A 15,069-nucleotide genomic window follows, 5' to 3' on the forward strand; every position below is an offset into this window, starting at 1 on the left:
GCACAAAAACAATAACAAGTCTTGTGGCACTTTAAATTTATTAAGGCAAAGCTTTGAGGACTACAGGCCGCCTCATCAGATGAATGAAGCATTCTCCTGGATTACATGCCTGGGGGAGGTTAGATGGAAACAAAATGCAGAAAGTAGAGAGACAGTGCTAATTACATAATTAGCAGTAGTCATTCACCCATTTTGTGTGTGTGTGTGTGTGTGTGTGTGTGTGTGTGTGTGTGTGGATAGCATATATCCTGGTGTCGGTCATTTACAGCAGTGAAATTGCTCTCCTCGTGAGTAGGCAAAAACACACAGAGAGTGATGGTCCTTAAAATCAACAGCACCTATCCCTAAGCCATCGTTCAACAGCAGCATTACTCAATTCATTAGAACCAATAAATGCATTTAGGAAAGGCAATGCCCAATTAATGAATTAGTGACTAATGGAATAAAATGTGCTGCTGATTTTTTAAGTGGCCCTGAGATTTTGTTTCACTCATTAACTAAAACTCAAATCTGCAGACTTCACGTCAAAGCAATATTTGAAGATTTACTAGAGATAATTTCCTCTGTGCCATTAGATTCATGAGTTAGTGAAATTAGGCTTGTAGCATACTAACACCACCCAGACAAAGGTTTGAAAGATACCTGTAGAACAAAGGAGCCTTTCTTTACAACTCAAACAAGCTAAATGCAAGAATAAATGCAGGCAGAACCCCGGTGCATGTTAACTGCCTAAGATATCTATTATACACAGGCTGTCATGTGATTGAGCCGGAGGGCATATAAACATAATAACTATATTGTCTTCAGTAGCAAGAGAATAGGTAGGCACATAACCTAATCTACATTGAGAACATAAAATCATGCTATAAAGAAGGCTTACTTTACTCAGAACTGAAGTACGACAGATGCTGATATATATTATGTGTAATATAAGTAACTGGTGCTTCTCTGCAGGGATTTTTCTGCTTCTTTTATGTCTATTCCTTATCACTGCAGGCAGATAAAAGCTGCTCTTGTTCTTCATCTCTCGTCTGCCTTCTTAGGGGCCCCCAGTTTGGACAAACTCTATGGAGAAACATCGTTGCAGCATCTCTTCCTAACCCCCTTTCTGCCCCAAGCACCTTGAAATGAAAGCAGGCTGCTTCTTGCTGCCTACACCCCAAAATCACACCTAATATTATTTGAATCGACTGCTCTTGCCTGATAGTACGCAGGTTGCAGGAACAACCAATGCCAGAGAGAACAAGGAAGGCAAATTGTGTGGATTTCACCTCAGTTCTGGAAAGAACAAGTCTCCTGAAACAGTCGTGAGTGGGCTGTAGTGGTGTCAGTCATTTTTTGGACTGAATGGAACAGGAAAAATTGGAAAAGGGGTTCTCTAGCCTAGTGGCAGCGAACCTTTTAGAAATCAGGTGGCCAAACCGCAAACAAAACCCACTTATTGATCGCAAAGTGCCAACACTGCAATTTAATATTGGGTAATAATGATTGTCTGCATGTGCACATACAAATAAATATAATGTAAGGAAATGGGGTGAGATTAACCAGAGTTATTGATCTTTTCTTGGGAGGAGTGCCCTGAGTTCTTCTGCCTTTTTTGGGGGGGGGGCATTGTCTGGAGTTGTTGAGATATTTTTTTGAGGGGGGATTGCAAAGAGTTGTTGACATAATATTGGGGGGGGGGTGTTGCTGATAAATACTAACACACTTCAGCACGCAATGCTGAGGGGGGAAAAATACAAAGCTCGCAGGAACGAACAAATTAATAAAAAGCCCTTGACTCAGCCAAAAAACACACTCATTACCGCCGCTTTCTATCTCCTGCTTGCGGCACCAACCAATTACACCAAACATGGCGGGGGGGGGAGTGGAATGGCCAGAAATCAGCTGCTTGGCGGGCGCGCAACTGCACCCGACGCTGCTGTGGCCAGTGCATGCTCTACAGAGCGATTCCCACCTGGAGAGGCATTGGGGGGGCAACTTTGGAAAAACCCCAGGAATGGCGCTGCAGGGGCGATGCCACGCGTGCCCACAGAGAGGGCTCTGAGTGCCCACTCTGGCACGCGTGCCATAGGTTCGCCACCACTGCTCTAGTCAGACATGATGCAAAGTACATAGAAGACTTGAAGTGCAGGGCAGTGGCACACCTTTGCAAACACTTCCCCCCCCTTTACGCTCAGCCAGCGTGGTTGGGGGTTAGGGATGATGGGGATTGTAGTCGAACAACATCTGGACACCCAAGTTTGGGGAAAGCTGCTTTAGAACATAGAAGCTGGCCACACATTAACCTGCATTAAGGCTGCTATATCTTGAAGAAAAGCCATTGCTATCTGAAATTTAGTTCACTTAAACCTTGCCTCTGTTGCGCTTCTCCTTTAGTTTGGTGTTTCTTTCTTTGCAGGCCTCTCAATCTGCAGTGGCCAAGTTGCCAATTGTGGACTGATACTGCTTTTGCAAAATTCTAGATGCAGGTAGGCAGCCATGTTGGTCTGACACAGTCAAAATAAATAAAAAAATTGTCCAGTAGCACCTTAAAGGTAAAGGGACCCCTGACCGTTAAGTCCAGTCGTGAACGACTCTGGGGTTGTGGCGCTCATCTCGCTTTATTAGCCGAGGGAGCCGGCATACAGCTTCTGGGTCATGTGGCCAGCATGACTAAGCCGTGAAGCAGCGCAGCGCATGGAAACACCGTTTACCTTCCCGCCGGAGCGGTACCTATTTATCTACTTTTGATGTGCTTTCTTACTGCTAGGTTGGCAGGAGCAGGGACTGAGCAACGGGAGCTCACCCTGTCGCAGGGATTCAAACTGCCAACCTTCTGATCGGCAAGCCCTAGGCTCTGTGGTTTAGACCACAGTGCTACCTGCATCAAAGTGTGCATGCACACGGAAGCTTATACCCAGAACAAACTTATTTGGTCTCTAAGGTGCTACTGGACAATTTTTTGCTTTTGCAGAAGTTTGCAAATAATGGTCAATGGCTAATTAAATCAATTACACATTGGAAACAGTCAATGGCTAGAATAGAATAGAATAGAATAGAATAGAATAGAATAGAATAGAATAGAATAGAATAGAATAGAATAGAATAGAATAGAATAGAATCTTTACAATTTTCAGATCCAATGTGAATCCGTATGTGGGGGGGGGGGAGCCAACATGGTGCTCTCAGATGTTGTTGCATTTAAATCTCTCATCATCACTGGACATGTTGATGGGATTTGGAGTCCAACATCTGGAGAGCCACATGTTGTCTACCCCTGCATAGGCCAGTACATTCGTATCTTCAACTTCCCCATAGTTGAGCTACTTTTAGCATCCTTTTAAGCTACCCGAGAACAAAAAATCCTTCCAAAAAGAAATGCAATTAACTACTGGCAAAAGAGGTAAGGCAGTGTTCTTGTATTATTGAAATAATGGTGCCTCTGGCCACAGAGTCTGCTGGAGACATATAATCAGTCTATTGTAGACATGTGCGAGGATAGCAATACAGTAGTGAAAAGCAGATGTGGCTGCAGACGTTGATTCCTTATGAGAGTACATTAAACTATGGATCAGCTTTAAGCTCATTTCTATTGGCAACTGTAATGAATACCTTAGCAGGGGCAACTGGGGGGAGGCCCTAGGAATATTATGGTGTGACATGAGGATAGATACAGTCCAACCCCTTCTTATGTCTGCCTCTACTTGCGTCCATTTTGCCCAACGTCCGCGGCAAACCTGGAAGTAACTGGCAGGTTTGCTGCTGTTTGCGCATGTGCAGAGGTGGCCCACGATCACCTTTCACACGTGCACAGAAGCGGGCAATTGCTGCACTTCTTTCTTTCTTTGTTTTTTTCAACTACAGTGGTACCTCAGGTTACATATACTTCAGGTTACATACACTTCAGGTTACAGACTCCGCTAACCCAGAAATATTACCTCAGGTTAAGAACTTTGCTTCAGGATGAGAACAGAAATTGTGCTCTGGCGGCACAGCGGCAGCAGGAGGTCCCATTAGCTAAAGTGGTGCTTCAGGTTAAGAACAGACCTCCAGAACGAATTAAGTTCTTAACCCGAGGTAGGTGGTGCAAATCCCCACAACGGCGTGAGCTCCCGTTGCTCTGTCCCAGCTCCTGCCAACCTAGCAGTTCAAAAGCACACCAGTACAAGTTGATAAAGAGGTGCTTTTGTGACATCACAAGAAACCCACAGCCAATGGCAACAGCTGAGGAGGCATCATTTCCATTGCTTTGAGCCTCACAATGGCAGCTGGACCTATCAGTGATGGTGTGCTTGTTTATTCAGGACACGGGTGGCGCTGTGGTCTAAGCCACTGAGCCTCTTGGGCTTGCCAATCAGAAGGTCAGCAGTTCGAATCCCTGCGAGGAGGTGAGCTCCTGTTGCTCTGTCCCAGCTCCTGCCAACCTAGCAGTTCAAAAGCACACCAGTACAAGTAGATAGATAGGTACCGCTGTGGCAGGAAGTTAAACAGCGTTTCCGTGTGCTCTGGTTTCCATCACGGTGTTCTGTTGTGCCAAAAGTGGTTTATTCATGCTGGCCACATGACCTGGAAAACGGTCTGTGGACAAATGCCAGCTCCTTCAGCCTGAAAGCAAGATGAGCGCCGCATCCCATAGTCAAATTTAACTGGATCCTTTACCTTTACCCTTATTACTTGTCCAAAGATATATGGAACACTGCTTTCCATTTTCCTTTCCTCTTGTTTTCTCTTCCCCTAATGCCCAATCAGCATTCCATGCCTATCAAACATAACCAGTCTTTACTGAGCTATTTATATCCTCTCTTAGGGTTTTGTGGCTCCCCGGTCTTTATTTTCTTTTTCTTCTTTTTTTTGGACTTTTGTGAAGTTTTTGGTTCCCTCTAGCTTGCTGAAACACCCCGTCTGCTGTGTAGATAGTGTTATTTTAACTCAGGCATAGGCAAACTCGGCCCTCCAGATGTTTTGGGACTACAATTCCCATCATCCCTGACCACTGGTCCTGTTAGCTAGGGATCATGGGAGTTGTAGTCCCAAAACATCTGGAAAGGCCAAGTTTGCCTACGCCTGTTTTAACTACATAAGCACCCACTTTCATATGTTTGTTGTTATATATAGGGAAAAGTTAAACAAAGGCAAATAGCTTGACTATTCCCCCCCCCCATTAATTAAAAAGCTTCCACCTGACAGTCCCTTTGCTATTTTTGTGCTTTTAGCTCACTTATTTGCGACCAATTCAAGCTCACAACAATGGATTGCCATTTTGGATGGAGTATTTGGTTTGTTTTACAATAACTGTTGAAGAATGCCCCCTCAACAAATAATCAACAATGTGAGATTTTTAGAGAAAGAACATTTGATTTCCACCCCCCATCCCTGTTTTGTCAACAGAAAACACATGGCAATTTAAAATGGCATTTCTGAAGAATGAATTGTTCGATTAGTTTGACTGCACTTAAAAACTGACTTGATTTATACAATATGTGGTAATCTATTTAGATTTGCATTAGACATTCTAGAGGGCCTCAGCTTCATAATCGTGATAATAAGCAATGAGCTTAAGAACTGAATAAGGACATTCACATAATATTCAGAAACCAAAATATTGTGTTGGCTTAGTGTGGCACAGTGTCTTAAGCTCTGTTTCCACTGAATCAGCCTATGTAAAACTACGAAATGCCAAAAAAGTTCTTATCTTCTGCACCCATGGCTAATCAATATTAGGAAAGTTAAATATTTAAGTGACAAACTACAGTGGACACTCGGGTTACGAACATGATCCATGAGGGAGGCATGTTCGCAACCTGCAGCATTCACAACCTGCAGTGCCGCATCTGCGCACACACGGGTTGCGATTTGGTGTTTCTGCACATGCGCAAAGCGCAATTTAGTGCTTCTGCGCATGCGCGAGTGCAGAAACCCGGAAATAACCCGTTCTGGTACTTCCGGGTTTGGCGCAGTGCACAACCCGAAAACACATAACCTGAAGCGTCTGTAACCCGAGGTATATTTCCAATCATGTTACCAGAAATAGCTATGAACTACAATGAAATTAGGGTTAGACAATACATCTCTTAATTGGGAATCCACCTACAGGTGCTTTTAAAGAACACACTATTTCCTTAACACTTCTTATACCTAGAAGTGGGACCTGTAACAAAATGTTGCAGTGTGGAGTGCTCTGCTTGGGGTTCCACCCAGCTTCCCATGGCCTCTCCCAGTACACTCTAGTTCATGCCTCCCCCCATCCTGCAATCCAGTCCCCTCCCCCGAGTCAGTTAGCATTCTATGCCTGCTGCGCATTCTCAGTTCTGATTGAACGGGAATTCTAAGTTGTCTTCATTTCTGAAAGCCTTAGGGTTCCCCCGAACCTGCTAATACTTATTTTGTGTCTGTGGATGGTGCCATTTTGGTTACAAACAGATGAACACTTGGAGAATGAGTTCATTATTACAATATAGGATTAAGGTCCTATATAAGGTAGGACCTGAATGGGGTAACTGTGCCTCTGAAAGACCAGATGCACAGCCTGGGAGTCATTTTGGACTCACAGGTACCCATGGAGGTGCAGGTTAATTCTGTGTCCAGGGCGGCTGTCTACCAGCTCCATCTGGTACACAGGCTGAGACCCTAGCTGCCCGCAGACTGTCTCACTAAGGTGGTGCATGCTTTGGTTATCTCCTGCTTGGACTACTGCACTGTGCTCTACGTGGGGCTACCTTTGAAGGTGACCCGGAAACTACAACTAATCCAGAATGCGGCAGCTAGACTGGTGACTGGGAATGGCCACCGAGTTTATATAACACCGGCCCTGAAAGACCTACATTGGCTCCCAGTACGTTTCCAAGCACAATTCAAAGTGTTGGTGCTGACCTTTAAAGCCCTAAACAGCCTTGGCCCTGTATACTTGAAGGAGCGTCTCCACCCTCATCATTCAGCCCGGACACCGAGGTTCAACTCCGAGGGCCTTCTGGCCGTTCCCTCCCTGCAAGAAGTGAGGTTACAGGGAACCAGGCAGAGGGCCTTCTTGGTCGTGGCGCCCTTTCTATGGAATGCCATCAGATGTCAAGGAGATAAAGAACTACACAATTTTTAGAAGACACCTGAAGGCAGCCATGTATCAGGAAGTTTATAATGTTACATTTTTTATGTTTTTGTATATGCTGGAAGCCATCCACAGTGGCTAGGGCAACCCAGTAAGATAGGTGGGGTACAAAAAATAAAATTGTTGTTGCTGCTGTTGTTGTCTAGGAGGCTTTAAGGATACATTATACCTTGCCACTTATGTACTTAAGCCTCTTAAACTGACAAAGCATGATGACAGAAGCTGTTTCCAAGCAGAATCTGACAGGGGTTGCTTTTGTAGTGGCATGAATGTACCACTGGCATATGATCGGGAAAACTATTAAATGCACAATTGGAGCAGGATTTCTAGAGTCTGAGATTCTGGGATGGGTATTGGGAGTTTTGTGGGTATTCAAATCCAAATTCCCTCAACTTTTTTCCAGAGTACAACTCAATAGTTCCCAGTCATCTCTAATAAACATGTGAACGTGAAATACGTGAACGTATATGGGTGCTTTATACAAAAAAACAATACGTGAACGTATATGGGTGCTTTATACAAAGAAATAAAATCCTGAGTAGAAAATGGAGAACATGAAACAGCCCTGAAACAAAAGCTGAACAATGGACAATTCAACTCTTTATTGATATGTGTGTGAGTAACTGAGAGAATGAACACACGTTCTCCTATAAATTTCTGTCTCCATGTGGCCCCAAACAAGTTTAACCTTTTGGGGTGGGAAATAAGAACTTACATCTGAGTCATACATTCTGGCTGTCCTTCAGGCCCTTTTGATAAATGAGATAATACTCACACTTGACAATATTATGAATTTAGTTTCCAACTGTGCAGTCTTATCTCCTCAATCCTTGAGATACCATACAAGCAAATGTGTGCAGTTATATAAATGGATGCAAAATACATTCAGATATCTTGAAAGGGAAAGGGAAACATTCCCATTTAATATGAAGTTGAGATAAATTAGAGCCAAGAAGTACAAACCAATTTCTATTACAATGTTACTCAAAAATAACGTCTTCAGAATCTGCTTTAACTTGAGTTTTTGGGTAATAGTAAAACTATCGCCATACAAATACCATCACAATGTAGTGCTATATTGCCCTCCTAAAACATAAAACCTGCCTGCAGAAACAAGGCAAAAGAATTTTATCAAAGTGAAACCAAATAAAGCACAATGCTCTGCTTGTTTCCAAGTACCGTATTTTTCGCCCCATAGGACACACCGGCCCATAGGACGCACCAAGTTTTTTTGGGGGGAAATAAAGAAAAAAAAATTATTCCCCCCCCCCCAGGTGCTTGTGGGGCCGGCAGCGGGGAGAAGCGCTCTTCTCCCGACTGACCGCCTGCAGACCAGGTTCGGGGACGGCGGGAGGACGCGCTGCGCCTCCCAGCTGTCCCTGGAGCTTGCGGGGCAGGCAGCGGGGAGAAGCGCTCTTCTCCCCGCCGCCCGCCTGCAGATCAGGTCCGGGGACAGCGGGAGGATGCGCTGCACCTCCCCGCTGTCCCCGGAGCTTGCGGGGCTGGCGGCCGGGAGAAGCATGCGTCTCCCCGCCGTCAGCCTCCAAACCACATCGGGAGACAGCGGGATGGCAGCGTTCCGCCTCCCCGCTGTCCCCCAACCTTGTGGGACTGGCGCTGCGGCTCTCCTGAAATCTGGAGAGCAAGAGGGGTCGGTGCGCACCGACCCCTCTTGCTCTCCAGGCTTCAGCGAAAGCCTGCATTTGCCCCATAGGACGCACACGCATTTCCCCTTCATTTTTGGAGGGGAAAAAGTGCATCCTATAGGGCGAAAAATACGGTATCTCTTCAATCGTTCTGAAAAATAAAGACATAAGATGACTTCCATCTTCATTTAATGGTTCTATGTGAGCCTTTTGCATCAAAATACTAAGGGCACCCAGTAAATTAATCACAAGTAGTACTTACTGGAAATTGTGGTTCGGACTGTGTGTTGGACCTAGAAACGAATAAACAGAAATTATTAAATAGTTTTGGCTCTTGGAAAATACCATTAAAACAAGTACACTCTTTTTAACAATGCTTTTTCCTCAGTGTAGGGGGGAAAAGTATTTTCTACCCCACTATTATTTTGATCCAGCAATTATAAGATACTGATTTGCACTTCTGAAAGTAAGTGCAAATCAGTATCTTATAGTTGCTGGATCAAATATAGTAAATGAGGTTTTGTACACACAAGAAAGCATCTCTCTTGTTGGTCAATGCATCATTCTCTTGCTAAACACTATTAAAGCCAATTCAACTGTTAATACACGACTCACAGGTACTGCTGTAGGACCTTTGTTGCAAAAACAGATAATTATGAGATGCTGCGATTTGCTGTCGCTCGAGGTTCAGGTGGCCTCAGTGGCCTGGAGTGTTTTTCATTGGCTTCGGCTGGTGGCCCAGCTACACCCCATCAGGACAGGGATAGCCTAACAACTGTTGACTATGCTCTGGTAATCTCAAGGTTAGATTATTGCAAAGGGCTGCCTCTGAAGACAGTTCAGAAACTTCAGCTAGTGCAGAATTCAGCGGCCAGGTTGCTCCCCGGAGCAAGACGGTTTGAGCATATTACACGGATCCTGGTCCGACTGCGCTGGATACCAATTAGTTTCTGGGCCCAATTCAAAGTGCTGCTTTTGACCTATAAAGCCTTAAACGGCTCAGGACCACAGTACCTCAAGGATCGCCTCTTTCCATATGAACCTACCCGGACCCTGAGATCATCTTCTGAGGCCCTTCTTCATGTGTCTCCTCCTCAAGAGGTCCAGAGGGTGGCAACACGAGAACGGGGCCTTCTCTGCAGTGGCTCCCCATCTGTGGAATTCTCTCATCAGAAAAGTTTGCCTGCTGCCTTCATTGCCTGCTGCCTTTAGGCGTCAGGCAGAAACGTTCCTTTTTAACCAGGCTTTGGGTTGATCTGATTTACATCCTATGCCCTTTTAAAATGTTTTTTTTGGGGGGTGGGAGGGGGCTATTGGGTTGTTGTTTTTATTTTTATTATGTATTTTGTGGTTTTAGATCTTGATTTTATTCTGTGAACCGCCCTGAGACCCCCAGGTATAGGGCGGTTGTGATGTTAACATATGAGAGTGCTGGAGGTGAAATAGTTAAACAGGTTACCCAATCAGGACCCAGGGGGTGGAGTCAGAGGGACTATAAAACCAGCTCTGGGAGGGGAAAGGGAGGGCTGTTTGTTGAGAGTTGGGTGGCTGGTTGGAGTGGGAGTGAATAGCGATAGAGTCTGTGGGGAGGTTGAGTTAGGGTAGCGAAATAAGCTGAGTCAGGAACAGTTAGGGGCTAGGAAGACAAGTAAATATCTGAGAGGTGAGAGCAGGTAGCGGAAGTTATAGGTCTGGATAGGTACCCCATGATTGTAATTCACCGATACCGTTTATGAAACCACACGCTTGTTAAACTGCAATAAATAAACAGAAGTTTATGTTCCAATTGAACCCTGACTGGACTCAGTATTGTACCAGGTAGGGCCTGGGTGGTGGCAGTGAGAAATAAAGTGGTGGCACAGGGATCAATAGACGGTGAAACGTCCGGGGATCCTGAGTGATCGCCACAGCGGTATATAAATTTAATTTATTGTTCTTCTTCTTATTATTATTTATTTAAGTAACCTGTTGCAATTATTATAACAAATATGCATAGAGGATACGGCATCCTTCATAGTTAGTGCCATTACAACAAAGACTTCAAACTGGTCCGTACCCCAATACAAAACCCAGTGTGCAACTTATTACTTCAGTCAATACAGTTTTGGGGATATCCTTCGTACAGTAAAAGACACGTGTTGATTTTTAGCAAACTGTCAGCTGCTAGCTGCCACAGGCATCATGTGCAAAGATTGGGGCCAAAGCTATGAATACCAGATGGGGAACAGCTACTTAATTCTTCTGGCCAGTGAGAACAGAATGAGTTCAAGCAGTACTGTGAAATGTGAAGTAATGGAAGTTTGCCTCTCTGTGCCTTCGACTAAACCTTAATTCACATTTGTGCTGTTCTCTGAACTTCATATTTACAGACCATTCCATCTGTATCTACTTTCTTTTATTACTAGTAAATGGTATCAGGTTCAACCCAGACGTTCTGTGCTGAGGAGGACGCCTCGGGCAAGGACTTTATTGATTTTCTTTCATGTTGCAATTTATTTTCTAAAAGGGGGGGGGGGAACGAGCCAGTGAATTAATTTCTCATTTTGTGATTGTGAAAACTAGGAGCTAGTCTATAAAGCAATAAACCTAGCTATAAAAGCCACAGTTTAAAACAAAGTGACTCACCCAGCCTTACAAACAGAACTCCTGTTGCAGTGATCGTCTTCATCCCATTTGTGGCCACGCATTGATAATACCCCGTGTCGGTGGTGTCAAGATCTTGGATTCGAAGACGTGAGCCATAGTCTGTTTTCCTAATGGTGATCCTTCTTGGTTCTTGAACCACGGGCGCATCGTTTTTTAGCCATCTGACATTTGGTGATGGATTCCCTGCGACTTTGCAGTGGAGAATGGCCGTCTGGCCCTGGACTATGGTGATATTGTTTACTGGTTCCAAAAAGGTCAAAAAGTAGCCTGAAAAGGGGAGAGATCAAAAAGAGATCAAAGCTGAGCTGGGATAAGCAACTGCCTGGGGGCACTTATTTATGAACAGTTTTAGAAAATCATTTCAGGTCTGTGGTTTTTAAAATTAAGCATTATCTGTGCAGATAAGAGACATGATGATCTGAGACCTGGGTTGACAGTTCTTTGCTTCTGTAGAAACAAGTTCAACCCAAAAGTTTTCTCAATATGTACTCTGATTTGATTTGTCACTTGATCAGAAATCCTCATGCCTCACTTCAACAAATCATGACAGAGTTGGAATAATTAGGAAACTGGTAGTTTCAGCTTAAAATCAGCATGCTCAAAACATGCTCTTCAACAAAAAATGGTTACTTACAATACAAAAAATTCCTTCCAGTAGCACCTTAAAGACCAACTAAGTTAGTTCTAGGTATGAGCTTTCATGTGCATGCACACTTCTTCAGATACGAAAGCTCATACCAAGAACTAACTTAGTTGGTCTTTAAGGTGCTACTGGAAGGAATTTTTTGTTTTGACTATGGCAGACCAACACGGCTACCTATCTGTTACTTACAATATTCTGTTACTTCCTATTAACAAACACAAAATTAGGCAATAAAATGAAATAACAAGCCTTAAGTAGACATATAGTTCAAATCATTTCTAGTAAAAAAAAGTTTCAGTTTCAAATTATTGTTTTAACATTTTTATTCAGTTTTGTGAATGAATTTGCTCATAACACATAACACCCTGCCTTTTATAATTTTTTTGAGGCAGTACAGTAAATTGTTCCCACTCACAGAACACTGTTACACCTGCCTTTGAAATGGTGCAACAATCACTAACAGTTCTCAATATTTTTTTGCAGCAGTTTGAGATATCATGGCAAGGCTAGAGCCTGCAATGGATATAATTTAACTACAACTTATTTGGCTTGCTTTTGCCTATTGTTACCTGCTCCTTTTCTAGTAAAAAATGTGCCCCCTCCATTTTCTTTATTCATCATTTGCACACCTGCTGAGTTGTTGGGCTATTTCCTAGTGATGCACAAACAACCTCTGCAGTAGCAGGTCCTATGCCAAATTCATACCACAATTATCTTTAAAATCCAAATTGGGGGGGGGGGGGGAATAGGCACTCACAATTCATATATAAGAACAACTTGAAACTATATAAAAATAATACCCAAAATCATCAGCTGGACATTGCATTAAAAAATAGAGGGCCCTATCTCTTATACACCCTCATTAAAAACAGCTTTAAAAAGTTTTTACAGCCCACCTAATTGATAAAAAGGAGGGGGTTCAGCATATTAAAGGAACCCTGGACAGTTGCGGAACTCATCTCGCTTTTCAGGCCGAGGGAGCTGGCGTTTGTCCACAGACAGCCTTTTGGGTCATGTGGCCAGCATGACAAAACCACTTCTGGCACAACAGAACATCATGATGGAAACTAGAGCACACGGAAACAAAGTTTACCTTCCTGCCACACCAGTACCTATTTATCTACTTCCACTGGCATGCTTTCAAACTGCTAGGTTGGCAAGAGCTGGGAGAGAGCAACGGGAGCTCACTCGGTCGTGGGGATTCAAACCACCAACCTTCTTATTGGGAAGCCCAAAAGGCTCGGTAGTTTAGACCACAGCACCACCCACTTCCTGAATAAACAAGCACAGAATTACTGATAGGTCCACCTGCCATTGTGAGGCTCAAAGCAATGAAGATGATGCCTCCCCAGCTGTTGCCATTGGCTGTGGGTTTCTTGTGATGTCACAAAGGCACTTGGCAACTGAGTGGTTATAAAGTCAGGCCAAGGGAAAAGCCCTTTTCTGTTCCCAGTGGGACACACCTGGCAATGGATGTGACATTCAGCACTGCCCAGGTTTCTGCCACTTGCAGGAGGCAAAGTGGTGAATGGAAGGAGGCAATCCTCTGGTAGTGGGATGCTAGGGAGCGATAATAAGGCAAGTTTGCTTGCTTGAAGGCTGCTTGTATCTGTGATTGGAAGCTGGCGGACGTCTCATGATGGACCTAACAGTAGCTTCTGGCAAAATGGGACACCGCGACAGAAACCAGAGCGCATGGAAATGCCGTTTACCTTCCTGCCACAGCACTATCTATTTATCTAGTTGTACTGGTGTGCTTTCAAATTGCTAGGTTGGCAGGAGCTGGGACAGAGCAACAGGAGCTCACCCCATCGTGGGGATTCGAACCGCCAACCTTCTAATCGGCAAGCCCAGGAAGCTCAGCAGTTTAGACCACAGTGCCACCCTCCACAACACTAGCCAACACCGAAAAAACCCTATTTCTTCTGATTTCAGTTTATCCTCTCTTCCTAGAGAAGCCTTGTAGGGCTTTGATCACCATACATAATTCACTGTGCAAGTAATAAGAGCAACAGAGGGACAAGCAAGTAAGGACTCAGCAACGATATCACACACATGATGATTGTCAAGGCCTAGAACAAGGGTGGGAAAATTGTGGCTCACAGGCCAGATTAGGCCCACAAGGCCTCCATATTTGACCACAAGGCTGTGGACCACCTGAGTAGAGGAAGCAGAGATGCCACTGGGCCGATTGGGGGTTCCAGGCATTGCTGATGACCTGATAGTTAGCAGCTGCCAAGCTGATTGTCCGGGCTTGCAAAGCACAGTGCATAGAGCTAATCAAGCTCTGTCTGTGCAGGCAAAAAAAAGGGTCACCTGGCATTATTGTGATGGCCAGTGATTAACCAGGCCAGGGTGGCAGTTGTGAATAAGGAATTGGCCTACCAGCTGAATCCAGTTCCCCATGCCTGGATTATTATCAAGGCACAATTTTTGTTGGAATTTTATTGGAAGTTTTAAAGCAGAGGTTGGATTGTTAGCTATCACAGATGCTTTAGTTGAGATTCCTGCATTGCCAGGGTTTGGATTAGATCAGTGGTTCCCAAACTTTTTTTGGCCATGCACCCCAAAATCCTAAAATCCTGATGCCCCCCACCTCATGACATAAAATTCTTATTATTCAAAAAGTGAACTCCTATTCACTTGGAGGAAGCCTAAAAGGCCGTTCACTGTTAATAACTCATTCTCGAATTGGTATTATAGGTCAGGACATTAATAGGCAAGATGTTAAATAGTTTTTATATGCAACAACTGCGGCAAGAGTATTGTTAGCTCAGAAATGGAAACAAGAAGAAATTCCGACGAAAGAAGAATGGCAGACGAAATTAATGGACTATGCAGAATTGGACAAAATGACAGGAAGGATTAGAAACCTGCGGGACAGAAGATTGGAAGAAATATATGAATTATTTGAAGAGCAACTGTAATCAACAAATTACGCTAGTAGGACTAAAATAAGTTTTGTAAGGAGAAATAGACGAAGTGTTACAAAGTAGAAAAAGATAGAGATATTGGTTATGAGTTTGAAATGTAATAGGGAAGATAAGAAA

The 15,069-nt window shown here is 44.0% G+C and overlaps 1 protein-coding gene across 2 annotated transcripts in view; it reads right to left on the reverse strand.

The window, feature by feature from the left end:
• The window catches only part of ROR2 (receptor tyrosine kinase like orphan receptor 2), a 164,174-nt gene that overhangs the window by 28,706 nt on the left and 120,399 nt on the right, over positions 1-15,069 (reverse strand). For both annotated transcript variants that reach the window (XM_081880397.1, XM_081880398.1), the window contains exons 3-4: positions 11,356-11,643; positions 8,993-9,023 (exon numbers count right to left, since the gene is read on the reverse strand). In XM_081880397.1, the coding sequence (XP_081736523.1) occupies positions 8,993-9,023; positions 11,356-11,643 (319 nt within the window). The remainder of the gene's footprint in view (positions 1-8,992; positions 9,024-11,355; positions 11,644-15,069) is intronic.

The sequence above is a fragment of the Podarcis erhardii genome (assembly GCF_964252035.2).
Source record: "Podarcis erhardii genome assembly, chromosome: 11".
NCBI classification, from domain to species: Eukaryota; Metazoa; Chordata; class Lepidosauria; order Squamata; family Lacertidae; genus Podarcis; species Podarcis erhardii.